The sequence below is a fragment of the Ixodes scapularis genome, unplaced genomic scaffold (genome assembly GCF_016920785.2).
Source record: "Ixodes scapularis isolate PalLabHiFi unplaced genomic scaffold, ASM1692078v2 PGA_scaffold11__112_contigs__length_91849675, whole genome shotgun sequence".
NCBI classification, from domain to species: domain Eukaryota; kingdom Metazoa; phylum Arthropoda; class Arachnida; order Ixodida; family Ixodidae; genus Ixodes; species Ixodes scapularis.
The window spans coordinates 6,918,024-6,941,737 of NW_024609837.1; the positions used below are offsets into that span (position 1 = coordinate 6,918,024).

The window sequence follows — 23,714 nt, forward strand, 5'->3', positions numbered from 1 at the left end:
CAAAATGTAGCAAGCAGGGTTACCATTTTGGAGAGTTTGGCACAGCAATAACATTAGGGAGTCTTAGAATAGCGCACGCCAAAGCTTTGCGCACGCAAAGAATAATGCCGTCACCCTAACGCATGCGCCGACCGCCAACCACGTTTTGCGCTTTGCAGGCGCCGTTTTTCGGAAATTGCTTGCGTAGAAAAAGACTCTTTGCGTTCCTTTAAGAAGTATTCGTGATGAGAAGTTGGCTCAAGCCAAGACGAGCAGTTAAAGAATTGCGGCTCCCAGAATCGTATCTGCAGCCGCTTTGGCAGAGTTGTGAGTGCGACGTCATGGCATCCTCGCGACTGCGATTTTCAATACGAGACGACATCGCACTCGATATGCCAACGATCACTGGCATCCTGGTGCTTGCGACGCACAAACATTTCTCGGCGAAGGCATGACGTGCAAAGGCGAGTACACGAGACCTCTTGCCGAGGCGAAGCAAGCGGACACGACTGGTCAACCGCTCGCGTCGCTTTCTCCTGTTTCAAAAGATCTAAAATGTTACTCTGGACCAAAAACTTGTTTTTTTCTCAAGTTGCAGCATTTCGTGTGTGAAATAAAAAGTGTTACTGTATCTTTGTGGCGTTGAAAGTGCGGGATGCTTGGGCTTTTCCGTCGCGGCAGAGTCGCGCTATTCTAAAACTCTCTCGCGTAGTGTGCCCTAACGCAGGTGCTAAATATAGCAATAGCGTGCGCTAGTATTGCGTATGTTAAGCTAAAGCTTTCTATTACTAAATGCGTGGCACCCGAGAATCTGCAGAAGGAAGATACTGCAAGTGCTTGGTTCCACAGCACACTAGATGGCTGCAAGAAGGCAGTTAGTGCAATAGTTAATGAATGAACAAGGTCTCCTATAAAAATTAAACCTAAGTGCAGCCCGGCTACACCTGGTCGAGGTTACTTAAAAATCCTCTTGCTATACCTTGCAACCTTCGGTAACAATTCAATCTTGTGGGCATGCCCAGCCAAAGCGCGATGGAATCCACCAAGTGCTTGCTGGAGGTGGAGCTTCAGTCTAATTCTTATTACTTTGAACATTTCTCTGCAAAGAAGGGCTGTCACATCGAAGTCCACAAAGTTCCCGTTTTATTTTTTCTTCCAAATAAAACATTTTCACTCAATCGGTCAACCAATTATCCGACTAATGGACGTGCACCATCCCAGTCTGGAAGAGAACTTCCCCTCCCCACGGCACAAGGCTGCGCTACAGCGAAGTCTACAAAGCCTGCTCCATGTTTGTCGCTTCTCCGCAGCGCACTAGCGTGTGGCGGGAAGTGCACTCTACAAAGGAACTGACCCGTCCAAACAGTTTACAAACAATAAGATATATCACGGAGTTTCAAGTACTCTCGGCGTTTGAACGAAGGTTGAATCAAACAGTATGTTATTGAAAGTAATAATCAAAAGCTCTTTCAATTTGTAATGTAATGTAATTCAACTGTAATGATCGGGCAACACAATGGGGCCCAAGCTTCAGTACTGAGAACATGAGATGAACTTTTGGTGCAATGTTCGCACAAATTCCATACGCTTTGGAAAAACGCAGCGAAGTCTAGCGGGGGAAGTACTTTGGTGTAGCAGTCACTGAATTAAACATACTGCATCCAAGCGCAACTTTATTTTTATGGAACATAGTCGTACAAAAAGAGCCAATGAGCGCTTCCAAGTTGTTGGGGGTCGTTCGGAGCGCGATATGCAAATGGTCAATCACCCAAACCAAAAGATTTTCGAAAAAAAAAAAAAATTATAACAACTCAACGAAACATTTTAACAACAGACAACTTATGATATTGGTTCCTGGCAGCAGCGATGCTCAGTGCTTTCGAATGGCGGCGTCGATGTCATCGATGTGACCTTTCAACGCGTTCCACTGGTCCAGCTGTAAGCAGATGCCTGCAACGAGAATCAAGAGACGTGACGCAAGATAAGCATACAACTTTCTCGAAGCCGTCATACAGATGAATCGACTCACAATGAACACGAAGCGCCAAAAAAAGGTTTTCTTAGAAGCGATAAGGTAGGACACATGTCACCAAATAAACTTTTAACGAAAAATGAACATTTTTAGCACGTTGGACACTACCCAGAAAAGTCAACTTCTGTACCGCTTGCTTGATTTTAATCAAATTTACAGTGGAAGTTTGAGTGGCAAGCCCATCCCTGCCAAATTTCATTGTTCTATGTCAATTCTAAAACTTGTTATGAATGTTACAATATAGAAGTCAGTGTGTTTGCTTAGGAAAACTGTCGTTTTAAAATAAACAAGAAATTGATTTTTATGTGTGATATAGTCATAGGAGTACCCATAGCACATATCCGGCTAGTTATTTTGCTATATTGCATTGTTTTTCGTAAGTATAACTTCGTAAGATTACTTTTTTTTTTTCATGTCTGCTCTCTTTTCTAAATGTAGTTTTTTTAGCATAAAAGAATGTTAAAATAGAAAAACTAACCAGCCAAGCATGTTCCTTCCGAAAGGCTATCCCAGAAAACCACCTAAAAATAATTTTCTATTGTGCAATAGGAGAACAATAGTTTTCCTAAAGTGAAATTTATGCCGAAAGGTGGAACGGAGAAAAACGCATTCTAAGTGATACAGTCCCTACCCTTTCTTTAGCATCAGTGGACCAAAAATAATTTATAAAAAATTAACTATGCAGCGTAAACTAATGAAACTTTCTGGGAATACTCTTTAGATGTTGGTGGCAATTTATTATGGTGTCGGAATACTACCCAATTAATATTTTGCTACAGTCACATATTTTTTAAATAAAGCCAAAAAATGCAACTGCTCGAAACAAACTCTCGCACCGCACGGAGAAGGGGAGAGGATAGAGTGAGTGGTGGAAGACGTGTGGCTACACCAAACCATGCATTCTTGTTTTTTTTTTCTCCGCACGTAGCAGACGAAATGCGTTGCGGGATCCGTTCGCCGTGCGATATTTTGCAGTTATGTTTGTTCCGCTCGCTGTTCGGTACTTCAAGATGAGTTGTTTTGTACATTTACATGTTGGCAATTAGTAGTGAGTGCCCGTGGTGAATTCCCGTGATCGGCTCCGAAAAGAATACTCCCAAGATGTTGCGTATGTCCTGCATCTGAAAGGGGCATTGTGCGGCAGCGTGCACAAGTTTCCGAAAGATCAACGGGTCGGGATCAATGGCTGGCTGAAATTCCTGTAGAACAGTTACGCGAAGCTCGGAAAGCGGACGCTACCCGATTCATATGCTCCTTGCATTTTGTGGAAAAGGACTACATTGAGTTTGCAGGTGTCAAAAATGGAATCCCATACCATTTAGTTCAGCGACGTATCGTCCACAACAACTGTTTTTTTCAGTGATAATTGTAAAAAAAGAAATATAAACATAGCAAAATGCTTGACAAAAAAAAAAAAGAAAAAGAATGGTACACCCACACCAGGGATGAACCCGTGCCCGCTGCGTGTGAAGTGGACGTCTTTCCACTGAGCTACTCAAAGAACTCCTTCATGCATAGTAATGCAGCAGGTCGACTGTATGTCGGAAGTTTGCTGCCGATTTTCCTTCAATACATGCGCTCCTGGCTTGAAGTCGGGCAGCACCACGCATAGGCCACATTTGCACCTCGTAAAGAAACCGTACGCGTGCGTATTCAACTTGAAGTACGCACTTCGTGCTTGACGTTTCAGCGAGCGATGTCTTCGGCCACGAGAAGGGACGACGGTTCAACGACGTCTTCGTGCAATCGGCTTGCTGGTCCAGCGTGTCGTATGGGACGAATATCAGTTCTTTTGATCGGTCCAAAATTTCTCTTTCCAAGGAAGACAGAATTCGTCGGTACCGTGAACGGCAGTTCTGAAGTAGAGGTCCAACGTTCGTCATCCGCTGCCATTCGCTGGTCTCCATCTTACGATACGCAAAACGACGCCATGTTGAGAATTATGCAGTAAACGCACAGAATGCTTCCGGTTGTCTGTACTACCTTTTTTTTTTCAATCAACGTATTTGCAGCCTTTTGGAAGCCACAAAGAATGGGCTTCATATTTTTTTTTATTTTTAATATTGACTGTATGCCTTCAATGACGCACGACTCTGATTAAATTTGGTTTGAATGGCTTTGTTTGGAATTTGGAAAAATGGCTTTGAAACCTTAGAACAATGGTTCTCAAATGGGGGTCCGCAAAGATATTTTAGGGGTCCGCAAAGTTAGTCAACCTGGCAATGAAAATTGTCTTTTTTTCAGGTCGTGAAGAAATGTTTCAGATTGAGGGCGAGTTTTCTCGTGTGTATACGTCACTAACAGAGGACTACTTCACACTAGCCCTTAGGTATATCCATTTATTAAATCATTATCCTAATTAACCTATACCTTTCCCCTCCCCTCACCACGAATGGGGTCCTCCATCATCTCCGCTGATCCACAAAGGGTCCGCGAAACATCGATGGTTGAGAACCACTGCCTTAGAAAATGGCCCGTGACCACGGAAAACAGAATGAGCGCAACTCAAACCGGCCAGTTCTTGATCAGCGCTTTTCGGGCGGAAAGAAACCGAATTTCAAGCCGCAAATTCTGTTCTGGGTAGTTAGGCTCCCATATGTCACATACAACTAAAAACCACAGCGAGCATAAATACCCTGTCAGTGTCCCTTTAAAGGCCGACGACCAGTTCGCGCTCTCCACTTTCCCCCCGCTTCCTCCTCTCCCCCCTTCTACCCTGTCTACCATTGGCTGTTTCCTCTTCCCCTATGGTGAGGAGGATGTTCTGACTTGCAGAATCTCGGGTCTGGTCGTCGGCCTTTAAGTCATGAGACACTACTTTAAGTTTGGAGCGAAGTTGACAACTTGCTTCTAATATAAGTGCACCTTCTTAGCTTCCATTGGCTGAAAAGATGGTCCACATTTGCAATGTTGCTTATAAACAGCGTTCCGTGAATTCGGAGTTTACCTTTGGACAAATTCGGACGGTGCTTTTTTAGTCAATTTTTACCTCAAATTTAATTTTTTTCGGAACTTTCATTTGTAAGTTTACGAAAATTTCGAGGATTTGGATGTTTATTGTCTTAAGCCTATATGGAAAACAACAGTCGACAAAATTATTGAAACAAAGTGTTCATAGACAACGCAATAAAAACCGAGCCCGTACCGCCTCGTCTAAATGAATTTGTCGAAAATAGGTGCACGCAGTTAATTAAATACGGTCGTCTGTCTCGAGACGAGGTCTCTTCAGCTGGATGCGCCGATTAGAACTGCGGTCATTTGACGATCATACTGGGATGCGGCTTGCGGGCAACCTGGGGATCCAAAGCGTCGACCCAGGCTGCTCATCCGCCAAATCGTCAATAGTCATTTTCACCGCGAGGGGGCCAAGGGCAACTGGCCACCTGAGCAGCGCTCCGCCGCCGATAAAAGGCCGTCGCAGCGCACCCGCGAGGGCTCTTGGGAACACGGCGTGGGTGATAACGAAGTAAATGACCGCGTGTTGTTGAACCAGTGCGGTGTGTCATTCTCCAAGACGGGTAACAGCAAGGGAATTCCCTAAAGGCTTGACCGATGAAAGCTGCAAACAATTTCCTCAAATTCTCCTCTGTAGCGCGACACGGTAGCGCAAGCAAAGTATGATGTAGGCATATGGCTCGAAACCTAAAAGCCGACCGCAGGGTAATAGATTGATGCTATACTCCATTTCACACCCAATATACAGTGCCGTCAAAGCTGCTGGCGTGAGCATGGGGTTTGTTTTCGTTGATCATTTGCACGCGTTCTCGCGCAAATGAAACCATAGATGAAGCCAAGAGCTCGTGCCAGTAGCTTTGACAGCGTTGCATATTAAGTATGAAACGGAGTATAGAGCTCAATGGAGGTCGGCCATCTTACGAGCATCTGAGCGCAATATTGCCGCGTGGATGGCTGAGAGGAAACGCTTTCCCATACTTCTATAAGATTTGCCTTTACTCTTAACCAGTGTAGGAGATAAGGAGGCTGCCTTGGCCTTGCTGACGCAGTCCCGCCCCAGTGCGTCGTGAGCGACGCAACTACCTGCGGCAAAGTTCTTTTCGAAGGCAATGTTCACCTGCTTCTAAGAGGAACAGGCGTTGCAAGGGGCCTAACAGAGCTACAGGATGGACGCACTGCAATCCTCGTGACGAAATTTCAACAGGAGACGCAGCATCTCACAAAAGCATACCTGCCAACCTGTGGACTTTCAAATTCGTAAAAGTCGCGGCTGCAGGGGGGGGGGTTACGCGAAGCGATGTGCAGCTTAATGTCAGCCTGGCCAGCGTGCGAAACGCTTACATCACACGTGCACGTGCTACACAATCCAAACTTCTCTCGCTTTTTGGGTGGCACGAAGCACGAAAATTTCGACGTGTAGGGCTTTAGGAACACCTGAAAGTACCTCTTTTGAGGTTTCGAGTTCGGCAGTGCGTCGCGAAGCCACAGTGACCAGGAGAATGCTACAGTTACACGTGCAACAAACACAGACGCCGTACTTCTCGCCTCAAACTGGCCGAAACAACGAGGCCCAACAACGTCTGAACACGCCGAACCAACGTGCACGTGTGCACCACCGAACACACGAACAAAGGCTTTGAGCTTTGGATTGCTTTTCGATCCGTGGCCACCGGATAGACGGATAGTAAAAACCACGACGCTGCTGTGGACGGTACCTATCGCTCTCTAGTGGCGGTGCAAGATACCGCCAACAACGGAGTTACAAAAAAAAAAAATATATATATATATATATGTATATTTCGTAAAATTTTAAGCAAGATTCGTAAAATCGTAAAATTAGTTCCAATTCGTACATTTTACGAAAAATTCGGAAGAGTTGGCAGGTATGCAAAAGGTGCCACGGTATGTCACGTCAAGGAGCTCCACAACACCGCTGCGGTCACAGCGACTTCTCAAGAAACCTTGCCATCTCACCAGGACACTACGCTGCTGCCACGACTCGACATTAGCCCGGTGCTCCCCATCCCGGAACGACGACGGCTGGTAGACCTCTTCGCTGAATTCAGCGACTGTTTCGCGACATCGTCGAAGGTGCTTCAAACTACGGTTGGGAAGCGTCGCATCGTTACCAACAACAGCGCGCTCCCAGTGTGTCAACCGCTGCGCCGGGTCTCCTAGAGGAAAGAGAGGCCTACGGGAGCAAGTTCGGAAGATGCTCAACGACGACATCATCCAGCCTTCAAGTAGGCTGTGGGCCTCTCCAGTCCTAATGTTTAAAAAGATGGACGATACGCCTAGGTTCTGAGTGGACTACTGGCAGCTCAATGCAGCGTCGTAGAGGGACATCTACCCGCTCCCCCGCATCGACGAAACACTGAACGGGCTGCACCACTCTTGATACTTTTCGTCGACGGAGCCGAAAAGTGGCTACAGGCAGATCGAAATCGATGAACGGGACTGAGAGAAAACCGCCTTTGTCACGCCCAATGGTCTCTGCAAGTTCGAGGTAATGCCCTTTGAACTTTGTACAGCACCGGCAACATTCCAGCATGTCATGGATGCCGTGCTGGCAGGCCTCAAACGGCAGAGCTGTCTTGTTTTCCTCGATGACGTCGTGGTCTTCTCGGCCAACTTCGACTAGCACTTGCGACGTTTTCGGGCCGTTCTTCAGGCAATCCGGGCCACCAGACTCAACCTCGAGCCAACGCGAAGTGTCGGTTCGCCCAGTGCAAAGTGAAGTTCCTAGGTCATGTCGTGAGCAAGGAAGGTGTTTGTCCTCACCCCGAGTTGACTCTCGCCGTAGCAGCGTTTCATCACCATTGAACAAAAAGGCAGTAAGTAGATTTCTCCGACCCTGTGCCTACTACAGACGCTTACTTCGGAATTTCGCGAGAATTCCTTCACCACCAACCCACCTCATGAAGGACGCCATGAACAAACCGGGGGAGGAACAACAACGGGCAGACGAGCTGAAGCGAAGACTACAGTCGCCCCCGAGCCTCTGCCACTCCGATCAGTCGGCGGAAGTCCACACGGATGCCAGTATTGTAGGATCTGGCGCAGTACCGGTCCAATGGCAAGAAGGAACCGAGTGAGTGATCGCTTACGCTAGCCGCATGCCGAGCGAAATCACTCAACGACCGAGAAGGAATGCCTTCCTGTTACCTGGCCGACAACGAAATTCCACCCGTACTTGTGTGAGAACCCGTTTCAAAGGTGCAGTCTACAGGTCGGGCAGCAAGCACAGCGACACCGACTGCCTGTCCAAAGTCCCCATCGAGTCGGCTCCTACTGGTGACGACGATGAAGAGAGCCTTCTAGCAGTGAATGTCAATAACAAGGCAAAACTCCAGCGAGACTATTCTGTACTGCACATTTTAATCGCGCACTTATAGCCTCGTCCAACTAGAGCGACAGACACCGATTCTTGTCCGGTGACACCGCAATGTTTTGTGTCTCTGATGCTGTCCTACTTTAACGACCAGCACACCCGACAAACGATCGACGACAAACAGGTTCTTGTTCGTCCCTGGGCTTGAAGCACAGCAAGCAGTCCCACCAAGGAACATCTCTAGGAGACAAACTTATCCTCCTCGCCCACTTGTACCCTCTGTTGCCTCTTCCCACCCTTTTACCCTTCCTCCCGTGGCTCACTCCACCGCTCGACCTTCAGAGAAGGCCTTGGCGGTCGCTGATGGTCCCACAGTTCCCAAATCCCTCAATTGCTCGTAGCGGTAGTGGCTTGCTTGCTGGCGGTCGTGTTGCGAAAGGGAATTGGCTGTGGCTGGTTCTACTCGCGAAAACCTGGCGCTCGAGGTGATGCCTCAAGACACCAAGGTCTATGCCCCTGCATCAGGATGGATACACCGATGTTTAAGGACTGACCAAAGTAAGACCGCTCGCCACGAAGTAGGACACGACGTTCCGGCAAGCCATTCCGGCAGGCGAAACTTGTCATCCGGTTCTGCGATCATCGGCACGACGTATGCTCCCAAAAAAACACCTGCCCTCAATCATTTGGATACAAACATCCTCGAAATCGGCTTAAAATTCTGTGGCGGTCACCTTGAATGACCCAAATAATGAACAATTCAGGAATTCTAGTTTTGAATAAGTTTGGTGTCGATTGTCACGACGGTTTACGGAAAGTCGCCAACGGCAAATGAAGACTAGCGGAAGCTTTAATTAAGAAATAAAGGAATCGTCTCCACTTTTGCCGGGTTTGTCTGCTCGTTAGCTACCCAAAAGCGAATCAACGAGGCCCTCTACTCCGGAGAGCAAGCCAGGGCTGATAGCACTACCGGTAACCAGGAAGAGGAGCAGTCGCAAGCCTTGCGAAACGAAGGAGGAGCCGGCATTGGAAGTAACGCTGCAAATGACTAAGTCGTCGTACAGCAGATTTTGCGCATCCCCCGAGACAAAGGAATGATTCGGCTGCGTCGTGACAGTAAACTACTTACCACCTGGGGCTATGTCACAGTGCTAACCGAGATTACCTATGCACACAGCTACAAGTACAAGGGTTACCAGACCTCAATAAGCAGACTACCCGTCGAATACTTGTACCTCTACATGACTCCGGCGCATTTCAAATATGCTATCCGACAACACCAAGGCCATCAAGTGCAGTGTCAAAATTACACCGCACGGCATTCGCACCCCATGGAAGACTGGGAGCAGCGTTGTACAACCCGTCAATTCGGACATGATGGTATACGGCGTGAGCGCAGTGGGCCTTAACCTATCTCTGGACACTGGCATGTGCATTCCCGGTCCTGGAGGCGCAGACAATGCCATGTATACATCCAACCCCACGGAGTTTAAAGACGCGGACCACAGAAACCTTATTGAAAAGTATTGGGGCATGAGCATGGACGAAAACCTGATCATGACAAAGTCGGACAAGATACCAACGTGTATGGGTGTTCCTTGCCACAACAAGTGCTACGACTTTATTCACTGCGCCAACTTTGGTCCTCGCACCAACAAGTTTGTCAACGTGTATCCCTTCAAGAGCCACATTGGAACACCCATCATCAACTACGAGTACGAGTTTCAAAACGCTTAGATCAAGACTTGCCCACCGTATTGCGGCAACAGCAGGACCTACGTTGCAGCACCAGCCGACAGCCTGACCAAGATGGCCTCTAGCCTGGACAACGACAAGGATAGCCCTGCAGGTGTTTCCTCGCCAACCAAGCTCTCCCCAAACACGGAAGTTACACAATACACCAACCCAATCGAACGTGAATGGGGCCGCCAGGGACTCGGACCTCACCCCAACTTGCACGCTGCTCAACCTAGCGTGGGTTTCGGCATCATGGCCGTACCTAAAAAAAAATCTGGACCAACCCGAATCGGGGGACAAGTTTCAAGAAGTTGCCGCCTTTTTCCAGGTCGACACTGAAATTGTGCTGCACACGGATATCGACACGATTAATCCCATGCACACTTGCTACCCGGCACAGGAGCAACACTTTGAAAAGACCAACTTTGGCATGTATGTGCCGTACAACCGGCAGACGCACCTGGGCCACTACATGTACCTTCCCAAGACATCACCTCACCTCGTTCCTTTTGAACCGTAAATTTTTATTTGGTTCTAGAGCTTTTATAATGCTGAATAAAACCGAGTACTCTGTTCAATTCAGTGCTCATTTCGTTTTCTGATCGTTCCAGAAATTCATCTTCGGTCTCGCCGTCTTCTTGTTCCAAATTTAGGTGATTGACATTTCCATTCATCACCTCACATGCTATAAACCAGTCCTCGGCTTGTTGGGCTAGAATGTAATTCAGCCGGTTTTCCTGCTCAATTACGATTTCGTTTTCAAATTCTTGAATCAGGTTGACGATCGCAGTCAAAACTGCATCTTTGAGTGCCACGGCCCGCTCCAACGCCCTCTCTCTCGAACCAATCACCCTCTCCGTCTCGGACGCCTCGGAAGTGTCGTCGTCGATGTCGATCTGCATAAAAAGATATATATATATACTTTTTTTAATACCACCGACAACAACTACGACAAAACAAACGGTAACTAGGGAACCGCTAGGCACCACCTGCAAGGATGCGCTGAGAGGGACGTTCACCAACCAATATCGACGGGGAGGGCCAAGGACCTTCTTTGAATGAGGACCCAGGGCACAAACGAGACAATCACCAGCTTCGTCGGGGATGTCCTGCACCTGGTTGCTTGTCCCGACCCCCAAGCCACCGACAAAAAGAAGCTACGGATCCTGGTGCGAGGTGTTAGAGATGACATCTTCGGAGGCCTCGTCCGTAACCCTCCGACCAGTGTTGAAGCCTTCGTCATGGAGGCAACGAACATCGAGGGCGCTTTTCAAGTGCACGCTTCCCACTACCAGCGACACCCCGGCGTCGCTGCCCTCTCGCCTCTCAGCTGCAACAGCCCAGATCTCCATCAGATTATCCGCCACGTCGTTCGGGAGATGAGGAAGGTGCTGTCCAGTGCCGATCGCCCTGCCTCGCTCTCCATGACCAAAGTAGTGTGACAGGAGGTGCAGCGAGCCTTCCAGCTGGAGTTTCCCGTTGACCTGGCACCACCGGAACAACCGACAGTGAGCTACGCCACCATGGCCCACGACCGCCACCTGCTGCTTGTCAACCCCCTACGCCACGACGGGACGCACCAGTACAGCCGTACCCCTGACGTCTCGACCTCAGTACGTCTGGCAAGAACAACCGGCGCCCAGGAAGACCAACGTGTGGCGAACGGCCGATCAATGCCCGCTGTGTAACCACTGCGGTGAAGCCGACCACATCTACCGCCGTTGCCCCTACCGGCAAATAGGGCTGCGCGGCTTCCACCCGAACGACCCATGCCCACGCTATGATGAGCGACCACAAGAGATAGAAGAGTACCTTCGACAACCTCAGTCTCCCCCGCCTGCACCTCGCTGCAGGTCCCGGTCGCCGTCACCACAACGTCCAGCTCTGCCGGTGCACCGACCCTTTCGTGATAGCCTGTTGCCCTTGTCCCGCCGGGAAAATTAAGCGTGGCAAATCCCGGAGGTGAAGTTGCCATGGATGGACGACGTAAAGAGCCTCCACAAACGCCGGAGCGCTCCCACTCTTCCGACGCCACGCCTCGCAACGATGCTCCGCCAACGGTGCCCAATAACTTGAACGTTGTTATCAACGGACACGACGCATCGGCACTCGTTGACACCGACGCAGACTACTCAGTCTTGAGTGGGAGGCTCTCTCGCCTCCTGCGAAAAGTGACAACTACGTGGGAAGGCCCTCAAATACGAACCGCCGGTGGGCACCTCATCACACCAGTCGGAAGATGCACAGCTTGCATCAAGATCCACGGTGAGACGTGCCCTGTCAAGTCCGTCGTTCTGCCAGACTGTTCGAGGGACGTTATCCTCCGAAAGGACTTCCTTTGCGAGTATGGTGCTGTCATCGACCTCGGGGAAAACCAGTTGACGCTGCGAAAGCCTGTTCTGCCGCCGGTGGAGACCAACACAACGTCAACCGCGATCCGAGTTATGGCCAACCATGTGAACCTGCCGCCGCGGTTGAGTGTTTTTGTAACCGTCATAAGCGACGCAGCCATGCACGGTGAAGCTCTTCTGGAAGGCAGCGTCCAACTGCTCCTTGAAAAAGGAATTGGTGTCGCACAAGGCATACGGATCTCCAAGAACGGCGTACAACTGTTCTCGTGACCATTTTTCGAGAGGAGCCGCAGCACCTAACGAAGGATACCACTGTGGGCCACGTCGAGGAGCTTCAGGCACAAGCTGCGGTCACCGCAATTGCTGAGGAAACCTTGTCGTCCCAGCAGAAGAGCACGTCGCCGCCGCAGCTCGACATCGACCCCGAGCTCCCGGCTCCTAAGTGCCAGCAACTAGTTGATCTCCTCGCTGAATACAATGGCTGTTCTGCTACGTCGTCAAAAGTTCGCCAAACACCAATGGCGAAACATTGTATTGTTACCGACGACGACGCGCTCCCTGTCCACCAGTCGCCATACAGAGTCTCCTTAAAGGAAAGGAAGGTGATTCGAAATCAAGTCCAGGAAATGCTCAACGACGACATCGTTCAACCCTCAAGAAGTCCATGGGCGTCCCCAGTCGTCTTTGTAAAGAAGGACGGAACCCTGAGGTTCTGCGTAGACTATCGTCGACTCAACGCTGTGACTAAGAAGGACATGTATCTGCTCCCCTACATCGACGATACGCTAGACCCATTGCGCCACTTCCGATATTTTTCGTCGATGAATCTAAAGAGTGGCTACTGGCAGATTGAAGTCGAAGAACACGACCATGAGAAAACTGCCTTCGTCACTCTCGACGGACTGTACAAGTTCAAAGTGATGCCGTTCGGACTTTGTACAGCACCAGCCACCTTCCAGCATGTCATGGACACGGTGCTGGTCTGAAATGGCAGAGCTGTCTCGTCTACCTGGACGATGTCGTGGTATTCTCATGAGATTTCGATGAACACCTGAGACGACTTCGAGCCGTGCTTCAAGCCATCCAGACTGCCGGCCAATCACTCAAGCCAATAAAGTGTCGGTTCGCCTACGGGAAACTAAAGTTCCTTGGCCACGTCGTGAACAACAAAGGTTTTCTCCCTGACCCCCGAGAAGACCCGCGCCGTAGCTGCATTTACTCCGCCGTCTGACAAGAAGGCGATGAGAAGATTTCTCGGACTCTGTGCCTACTACAAGCGCTTTGTTCGAGACTTCGCCAAGGTGGCTGCACCGCTGACGCACCTTACGAAGGACACCGTAAAGTTTGAGTGGACAGAAGAACACCAGCGGTCATTCGACGAGCTCAAACGAAGACCCTCGACACCCCCGATTCTTGGCCATTTCGACCAGTTTGCTGAAACAGAAATCTACATCGACGCCAGTAACACCGGACTGGGTGCTGAGCTAGTCCAAATGTAGGATGGGGCAGAGGGAGTCATCGCATACGCAAGTCGGACGCTGTCTAACGTGGAGAGGAACTACTCAACAATGACTGAAAAAGAGTGCCTCGCTGTCGTCTGGGCAATAACAAAGTTCCGCCCATATTTGTATGGGAGTCCTTTTCGCATGGTCACTGACCACCACTCAATCTGCTGGCTCGCGCATCTGAAGGACCCCTTTGGACGGCTGGCCCGGTGGAGTTCGACACGACTGCAGGAGTTCGACATGACCGTGGTGTACAAGTCCGGCCGGAAGCACGGCTGTTAAAGTCACCAAGTTTTTTATCGAGTTCATTGTCCTCTGTCACGGCACCCCCGAAGTCCTCATTACAGACCGTGGATCATTGTTCATGGCTCAGCTGATTCAGGAGATCCTCCGTCTCAGCCACACCAACCATTGGCGAACCGCAGTGTACCATCCTCAGACTAATGGGCTGGCGGAACGCCTAAACAAGACCATCGCCGACATGATCTCCATGTACGTCGACGTGGAGCACAAGACGTGGGACGAGGTGTTACCGTACGTCACATCTGCCTAAAACACGGCCGCACAAGAGACCACCGGGGTTAGGTTACACCCTTTCAACTGGTTCATGGTCGCAAAGTAACGACAATGCTGGATGCGGTGTTACCCGATGCATCGTGAGAGGTGGACCAATGCGGTGCGCAAGTTCGTCTGCTTCTTGCACAGGGGTTGCGATGATGTCAGAACGGCAACCTCTAATTGGCTGATATAAAAAAATAGTAGGTAGACCTCAAGGAATCTAGCATTCAGGTTTACCCACTATTCTTTCAATCAAAGCCGATCGGAGCTTGGCATCGTTCTGAAGTCATAACAACTCCTGTGCAAGAAGCAGACGAACTTGCGCTTCGCATTGATGTCACAGACGTCACGCCAATTGGTCCAGCACGGGCAAAGCTGTTCGAGGACCCGCAGGGTTATGAGCCCCGCCACTTGGCGTCGTCAGCGCGTTACAACCTGGCCGTTTTTGTGGACTGTCCCCACTCCCTGGAGTTGTTTAATAGGCCGGGAGGAAGGGAAATCCGGTTTGACAGGGCTCATGCAGGTGCAGTTTGCTGCCGTACTTCCGCGGAGTGGCGCTGATTTTGAATAGTGACATAACAACATTCGATTTATTCCTTTTAAAAAGCTCTGGTGGTGCTTGCCAGCGTAGACGCTGAGCCGCAGCATGCCGAGCCTTTCGTTCGTTTTCATCCATGTCAGAAAGAGGATCTGTGGTATGGAACGTGGTTATATACCCATTTGAGCATTTGACCGCAGCGCCCTCTCGTCTATAAATGTTGAGCCAATGCATGCAAAGTTTAACGCGATTATATACGCATTTGACTGCAGTGCCCTCTCCTGTATAGACGTTGAGCGGCTACATGCAACGTTTCATCTATGACATTTCCAGCTCTTGAGTTACTACCACATCTCAGAGCCCCCACTCGTCCCGCAGTCGTGGCCAAGTGGTTAAGGCGATGGACTAGAAATCCATTGGGGTTTCCCCGCACAAGTTCAAATCCTGTCGACTGCGCAAAAATGTTTTTTTCATCAGTTTTTATTTACTTTTTTTGTTCATGAGCATGTAAGCTCATGAGCACGGACGCCGGACGGACAAGGCTAGACCCTAAGGAGCTTCGCCCCTAATAATGTTTCGGTGTCTTTTCAAGCAAAAAACTGGTGTCTCCGTGGTGTGGTCAGAACATGGTTCACATTTAGACAACCAAATAGGCACTAGAATTTTGTTTTAGTAACCCTTTAAAGGGACACTGGCAGGGTATTTATGCTCGCCGAGGTTTTCATTTGAACATAACCTACGAGGGCACAACAACCCAGAACAGAATTCGCGGCTCGAAATTCGTTTGATTTCAGACCGAAAACAGCCGGTCGAGAATGGACCTCTTGGCAAATATGTGCTGCCACCTAAACACGCCACTGGGTTCGAGTCTAAGTGGCGAGAAAACGCGTGCGCAAGGCCTCTTCCACCCGTTCCAGACCCAAAACGTCAGCTACATCCTGTTCACCCATTGAGGCGCTGTGACCTAAATACGGCTTTCCCAAACTCGCCTTTGTCCCCATCGTGCGTAATCTTCCGCCCCGAAGTCGACACAACGAAACCATCTTCCCTCTCTGCTCGGCCAGAAGGAAGAGAGAGAGGGTACTGGGACCATTTACTCTCGAACCAATGTTTCTACAAAAGGTCCATTGGCTGGTTTCAGTCGCGCTCACTCTCGTCTCTATGGTCACGTGGCGTTCAAACTATGTGTACCAAATATATTCGAAGTCGTGGATTGTCTAAGACACACGTCCAATACTAACAACAGAGAAGAATGTGAACCCCCTTTTTCGTGGCCTCCAAGAAGCCGCAAGTATGTTGGTCAAAAAAAGGAAGTTAGACAGATCAGAGGAAGCACATGTATATGTCGTTATCAATATGGTGGCTTACATTGAGCAGAAACGATACAAGTGCGAAACAATCGTACGACAGACAGCTGTTGCAAGTTTGTCATCGTCATCTTCTGCTTCAAAAGCAAAAAGATAAAAAAAAAAAAAAATAGCGGTCGGGTGTAGTTTAGTGATTTCCAGCCACGAGCTTTCATGCCAGTGTTTTGGTTGCAGAGCAGTTGAGCTTTACTGCCCTTATTAATAATATATGTGTCTCTGCAGCAAAATGTTAAAGGGGTAGTCTCTTGAAACCATAATAAATCATCTGGCAAAGAATAAAAAAAAAAAGCATTCTTGGGGGGTGGCAGTGTTTTTTTTAAAGGGGTAGGAAAAAAAACTTTAGGGCCCATTTTATTGCTTAGCTATACATACCATGCTGCATGTGCACCTGAGAAACATCAATATTTTGTTTGTAAATGCGAGAAAAGTAATTTTAAAACGAGTAAAACGATTACCCACTCGCACTTGGTAATTGGGAAACCGAAGCTTTGTTGGCGGATTGTGACACGTTGATCTTCCCGCAGTGGCGCCACCCCAGCCGTGAATCATATGGCGTAATCACGAAGAGCCAACGTAAAGTTGACGAGTTGGCCACGTTGGAGTAGGTGGCTCACGCGGCGTGCAATTCTTTGGAGCCACCGAGTTGTTCCTGCGTTTGTTCATTGCGTTTGCATGCAGGATGCTGCGCTATAGTGCAACAGCAACAGTGTGCTGAACTGCCAGACGCCGACCCACGGGTTTTCGAACGATGAGAAACTCCGAAGCATGTGGATCCATCTCGAGCGTTTGTCCTCTCTCGTGTGTGCGCCGGTGAAAACGGATCGCTTCGGTTATCATTTTCGCGACGAGGACTATGAAAGGTGACCCACTGACCACTCGAGTCTGGGACTTCCTACCAAGAATATTTGGTCGCTACCAGGGGTTGTGCCGACCACTTTTTCCGAGAAAAGAAAAGCAGAGGAACTCAGCGAACCACACGAAAAGCAAAGCAAACTGGAAAGTGAACACGCTGTTAATGAAACGTTTAATAGCACACACCTCCAAGTTGGCCTATCATTATGAGATGTGAGGCATTTCTTGGCGACCCCGACCCCCGTCAGATTTTGTTGGGCGGACGGTCTATCAGTCGGATGGTTCGTACGGTTCCAGCTTGAATCGACTGTCAGTCACCATGTGCGAGAGTGACTAGTCGTCCTTGTCGACATCTTCAGAGTTTCCTTGGTAGTCGAAATCCTCGTTGCTACCGAGTTCATAGACCCTGCAGAACGCACCGTGGACTATGGGGCCGGTATGAAGACGTCACGACGGTCGTAGTGCAGCTGTGCATTCTTCCGCCACTCCAAAACGCGAGATTGTGACACGCAAAAGCCACCACGTGGCGGCGCTCACAAACACGCCAGCCTTTGGATGTGCTCAGGTGCCTGATGCCACGATTGCGACGGAGTTCCCAAGACGCACCACACGCCTCGATGACTGATTTCAAAGAGGTTGCTAGAATCGTGCACTCGAAACAAAAAACATAACCATTCGCTGAAAATACAAACGCGGAGTCGTCGTTTACAGATATCACCAAACATATTTCACCCATTTCAGAAACGTTTCCGCATATGCTGATTTTCGTTTCGAAGAAACTCACACACCCCAGAAATACTGTAATTCCAAAACCGACACCACAGCCCCCCTCTAGTCTCGGCTGAAGGTAAAATGGCTTCCCACAAACAGCCAGCCCGGTTATGCGACCCAAAAGCACCAATGCATACCCTTCTTCCCGGGTTTCAGGTCGCCGTTGTTGTCCTCGTAGAACTCCCGGATGTCCACCATGACCCTGCCCTTGAACTCCCGCACGGTGAGGTACCGCTTCTTGGCCAGCTGCACAGAGCGAGTATCGGTCATTGCCGACTTCAAATACCCCAGCACCAAAATAATGCACACACCGCAGGCCGGGTGGCTCATTATCGCCAGTAAAGGCTGAACCGCATGTAAGCGATTTAGCGAGCGACAACGACAAGCGATACAGGTTTTTCACTGCTGCTTGTCGCGTCGCTCGGTTTTCGGACTTCTAGAAAACGTCGCTCATTGCCTTTGACGCATTCAAGCGGTTTGCTTGTCGCGCAAATGACCAAGCAACAGCGAAGAGTCGCCATCGCTTGTCTCGTTGCTCGCCAAATCACTTACATGCGGTTTATATTTAAGACTGTGGCGCTAGCTGATAAGAATGCTGAACCGAAGAACAACGCAAAGAGCATGATGTCGATAAGGAACAACCTCGAATTAAGGGAAGACACCGCTCTTTGAGGTAAAAAAAAAAAAAATCTAAAAGAAAGAACATAATTTTGAAAGAGTATTTTTTTAAAATTGGCAGGCACTTCTCATCTTGTCCGCAAGGATTTCCAGGAAAAAAGTCCCTCTCTTATCTCAAATATTGTCTTGGAAACAAAGTAAAATTAGTCTGTGGATGTTTCTTTTTGTGCAATTATTTCCGAGTGGATTATTTATACACTTTGCTATTTTATGAAAGCCACGTCCACACTTGTACATACCCAATCTTTATATATTTTTCTTTTTTCTCCGATGGGTGCATGTGTGACGTACGCAATACAAGGCATAACTATATTTAAATATGGTATCAGGCTTTCCCTCAATGAATCATTTTGAAACTGGAAACTTTGAGCGTTCTAAAAACCTATAAATCGTCCTAGAGCTTTCATTTATACCTTATTTCATTAGACGGACCTTTTAGTTTGCCGATATACGTTTATTTTTCTATTTTAGTGCTATTTCAGTTTGCCTTCGTCCATCTCATAATCTTTGAAAATGAAATATTTAATATTAACAAAACTAATTAGGATACATCAAAACCAAGTACACATTTTTAGTCAGTTTGTAAGAGCAGATAAGCTACGTAAATTTAATTTGAATCAAATATCAAGTTACATAAAAAAAAGCTCTAGAGGCAGCGTTTAAACAGTCAATAATGGTACGGCCTTTCTATGATCCCAGGGTACAGCATTCCTCAGTGGTCGCTTGAATTACTCGAACTGGTGCGCAACTTAGCCCTCGTCTGCCCTTGCATCGAAAGTTGTCCCGGACTGGCAACGAACGCAGGTGGAACAGGGATCTGCCACATCCACGTCCGTCACTGCGGAGCCGCCGGGCTTGAACCAAACGACCGAACCGATCCATCGTACGGATTAGCCAACGAAAAAGAAGCGCAGAATACACGTATGTGCACGATCTCCGATCGGCCGGCAAATTACGACCGGGTCGAAGGTGATAGGTGCACCTGTTTCTGCCAGGACATTCCGTGTCAAGCAGTGCTAGTTTAGTCTGCAAAAGAAAAATGTTCGCCACACTAGCCAACTGACGAAACGAGGGATGGACGATCCGGCGTGCAAGTGCGCTGCGGCTCTAAGCGTGCGGAGCGAAAGTTCATGCTGCAGAACGCGGGGATCCTGCGTCCGTTCCCCCCTCCCCTCTCTCGCTCCCCCCCTCTCGTCGCGTCTGTTTCAATCTGAAAGACTAATTGTACTACCTGCATGCAGCCGCCGCGCGTCGAGACCACGTGACGGGTTGGTGCCGTCGACTCACCATGAATCTCTCCTCTCCGTCGGCGTTAGTGTCCCGGCTGGCGCTTGCGGTCTTCTTCTCGTCGGGCTTGCCCTTCTTCTGGGGCACGTTCCTCTGTGCATGGGAGGGTCGCGCTCAGTTCTGGCGGTGCGGTAGTCTATAGACTATTTCCAAAGTTCACTGCCATCTAGTGGCTCGAGTAGCAGTTTAGCTTTCGAGGTACTTAAAGGCCGACGACCAGACCCGAGATTCTGCAAGGCAGAAGATCCTCTTCACCATGGGGGAGGAGGAAGCAGGCAACGGTGGAGAGTGTAGAAGGGAGAGGAGAAAGCGGGAAAAAAATGGAAAGCGCGAACTACTCGTCGGTCTTAAAAAGAAGGTTAATAAAAATGGGGTAGTGCGTTGGGCATTGTCGCTTTGAAAGATGGACAGCAAGCGGAAACACGTCACTCACTACGGTTGTTTCTCCATTTTTTAAAGTTTCGGCGGTGACGAGGCACGGTGAATAAAAGCAATTCGATTGTAAAGCTAGGACATCAATTAGCAGTCTGGGAAAGGTTTGTTTGTGTGTCCATCCATCCCGCAAACAAAATAGCGGTTTTCAGCATTCCGACTAAAAGTGACTTGTGTGCCTATGGCAAACATGCCAAGACAAATTTCACAGTGCACCGACACATTTATTGTACACCCTACTGTTGCAAGCATTCAGAGACCACCTTACGTGAAAGCACACAACGTTGTGATTGGTTGGCACCTGTGCTCAAAAATTGCAGCACGCAACCGAGGCAGAGAAGCCGGAAAAGAGGGAATACCGATTCTCCGACAGGATCCTCACCTGTAATCAATCTTTCAGCGGCATCCTCGCTATGCCAGTCACGTGACCTAAAATTTGCCCGTCTAGAGACCGTGATAAATTTTTGCCCGCGGTCATTGTGAGAGAAGCCAGATCCCAAAAGGCCGCCATTATTAGTATGGCACAGGTACCATAAACTCGTGTTATGATGGTGTTCAAAGTGGCCAGATCAGGCTTCGAAAAATTGGTTGCAGCAAACGTAATGGCAGTTTTATCGCTGTAGCTTACTTCTTTATCCCCTTGCCTTGTGGGCGAGTCTCAAAATTAGGTACCGTAAAATGCCGGGCAAGCGCCCACTCAAAATTTTGAGATAATCATGAAAATATGAAGGATGGGCGCTTGTCCGGTTATCAATTCTACATATCAATGTACTGTGCATATTTTCTCAGATTACACAAATTTGGGTATGGGCACTTAATGTGGTACGGGTGGATGCACGGTATCCTACGGTAAGTTTCAGAGTAATGGTCGACCCTTCGGCCATCTTGTTTGTTAACATCACTGTGGTGTATTGCCTAAAAGCATTATCTGAAATCAGAGGAAACGGTTTTCCCTCCTCCAGAAATGCATAGAAGGTCTGCAACAGAGCAAAAACAATATCCCTAAGGCTTCCTGACACCACCCTTACACGTTTGGAGGTCGTATTTCCGAATTAACAAGGTTCGCCAATTGCACCCCCTCTGCACTGAGCACCAAAATGGCGGCGGCCACAAGAAAATGGACATCTGCACAAATAATTGTCAGCACTCCATGGCACTAGTTGTGAGCAGTGGAAGTGAAGGCAACACCAGGCAAAAAAAAATTTAAAAAAAATGGCGAGCACTAGGAAGGTGGGACGGGAGAGGAGGGCAAGGGGGGTGAGGGGAGGACAAGGACAACAATGCCTAGAAGGCAAGGCCATAGTGCTGCAATTTTTTTTCCGTCACCAGCGGAGCCTGACGCTGGATACGGATTGGAAACGACTGCTGTGTCAGCGCTCTGCTTCGAGTCAAGTTTGAGCCGAACGTTGACGCAATCGTTGTGTCCAATCTGCGACCGGTGTTGGTCTTCGTTGATGACTGCATCTCTATCAGCACAGCGGCTTTGTGATCTAGGAGGGGTTGACTAGGAACTTTAGAGGGAAGAGGAGGTTTCACTCCTCTTCCCCAGCCTTCCTAGTGCTTGCCCTTTCTCCCCTCGCCTGTACTGCACGCAACTTGTGACACGGACTGTAGATTAGTCCCCGCACTTTTTGCGAAACTTTTTTTTAGAAACCTTCGCACATATTGTGCTGCAGGATCGTCTGAAATGCATATTCGTGAGGCTTCGTGAACAACACCGGTGCCAAGAGTGCCGTAACAAGCAAAAACTTCTTTTAGGCCCAGCCCCTCTTCACAAGGGCCTGTGTTTGTGATTATTATTTCCCATTTTTTATCGCTGGGGGCTAAGATTTCGGATACTGGTCTAAAGAGTCGAGAGCAGGGGCCTTGTCAAACAGCACTGCCTCTTGTTGGCTACCTCCCCATCGGGCACCACCGAAGAGAAACTAATGAAGAAACGTGAAAACAAGGTGGAAGAAGGAGCTACTCACGTCGTCAGGCCCCGAGTCCGAATCGCTGTCCGTTTCAACCTTTGACCTCTTCTTGGATGACATCGTTTGTTGAGCGGCTTCTTTCCTGCGCGCGAAAATGAGACTGCTTAGGACCTCGCTCCACCGGGTGATCGAAAACAAACAAAACACTGCCCCATGATACGCCAAAAACACGTTTTTTTTTTAGCCTCGAACGTCACCGACGGTGCACAAAGGAAGAACAACATGTGTGCAGTGCTGACGAGGGTTGGTCGTATCTCCGAAAAGCTCAATTGTCTTGTCGGGGAAGTGAAATAAACGTCCGCACCTTGCAATGACGGCAAACCGAGCGAGAAATGACTGATAAATCTGCCATTGCGATAACACGTAATGGGAACGAATTCTTCTGTGCCGTGGGAACCCTTGATATGAGGAGCAGCGCCACGGTCGTGCAGGCACTCACGATGACTCGCCTATTTCAGCGAACAATTCGCTTCGCCTCACTTGTTCTCTGTGCGTTCCAGCGCGAGGCTGGTGTGCATCTCCTAAAACGCGATCGAAGAGGAACACTTACCTGAAAGATGACGAGCAATATATCGCGGCAATGCTACAGCGGATACCCTACTTGCACCTGCAAACTACCCGAGAAGACAGAAAACGCCGGTGATGAAAGTTGCCAGCAGATACTAGCATACTCGCCAAAAACTGCTATATTTGGTAATAAAACAAAACAAATACGGAAAACAAATTTTGTTTCTTTGTAAGAGGTTTTGTATTGTCAGTGGAAAGTTAAAAACAACTAAAACATAAAAATAAGTCTAATTTAATTCTTAAATTTGGGTTCCTAAGGTCTCGCGACCAATCACGGCGAGGCGACGCGAAACGTTGTCCGCCGACGCAAAAGCGTCGCGCGTCGCCGCTCAGCTGCTGTCGCTCGAAGCGCTCGAAATGCACGCTCGGAGTGGAAGGCGCGGATATCAAAACGTGTGATATTTTTGATCTTACTTGCTTGCCAAGTTCGTTGTATTAACGGCCGTCTCTACACCGTTTAAAAAATAAGCATCAAAAAGCCCGTGCTTCGGTGAATCTCCGACATACTCAGATTACAGTTAGCACAAGATCCTTGGACACTCCTCTTTTTGGGTAAGTGTCAAAAAGACCTTCGGAAACAGCTACATCCAACGAGCATAGCGGCCAGAGGCAACCGGTGGCGTTGGAATTAGAGGAAGGAGGGAGAAAGGGTGGGGGGGGGGGGGGGGGGGGGGGGTTCGCCTATGAGCCACGCCCGCAGGACTCCGGAATTGGCATTCTGCGCGACATGTAAGACCAACACAAAAGTTCAACTAGGAACAGCACTACGTGCAAAGGTACCAATTGCCAGCCTTAGACGTT

At 48.9% G+C, this 23,714-nt stretch overlaps 1 protein-coding gene and 1 pseudogene across 4 annotated transcripts; one reads left to right on the forward strand and one right to left on the reverse strand.

Moving 5' to 3' along the window:
• Positions 1-1,632: 1,632 nt before the first annotated feature.
• Positions 1,633-23,013, reverse strand: LOC8027306 (activated RNA polymerase II transcriptional coactivator p15). Of its 4 annotated transcripts, none has more exons than XM_002407668.5 (5): positions 22,897-23,013; positions 22,344-22,428; positions 19,942-20,034; positions 18,114-18,222; positions 1,633-1,929 (listed from the first exon to the last, which is right to left on the reverse strand). In XM_002407668.5, the coding sequence occupies exons 2-5, from the start codon at positions 22,404-22,406 to the stop codon at positions 1,850-1,852; spliced, it is 345 nt and encodes a 114-aa protein (XP_002407712.1). In that variant the 5' UTR covers positions 22,407-22,428; positions 22,897-23,013; the 3' UTR covers positions 1,633-1,849. The 4 variants fall into 4 exon arrangements, with proteins under 4 accessions (XP_002407712.1, XP_040072486.1, XP_040072487.1 ...); XM_040216552.3 differs by having other exon boundaries at positions 22,344-22,431; positions 22,901-22,974; XM_040216553.3 differs by lacking the exon at positions 22,897-23,013 and adding an exon at positions 22,651-22,669.
• LOC8027305 lies at positions 9,498-10,554 on the forward strand (annotated as a pseudogene).
• Positions 23,014-23,714: the final 701 nt, after the last annotated feature.

Bases quoted from the DNA above. Each gene is read 5' to 3' on its own strand.
- LOC8027306 (XM_029979446.4), bottom strand. From the start codon at position 22,570: ATGTTGTTCTTCCTTTGTGCACC. The intron at 20,035-22,343 runs GTGAGTAGCTCC...TCCCATGCACAG, and splicing joins CGGACTCGGGGCCTGACGAC to AGGAACGTGCCCCAGAAGAA. The intron at 1,930-18,113 runs GTATGCATTGGT...TTCTCGTTGCAG, and splicing joins CCTGAAACCCGGGAAGAAGG to GCATCTGCTTACAGCTGGAC.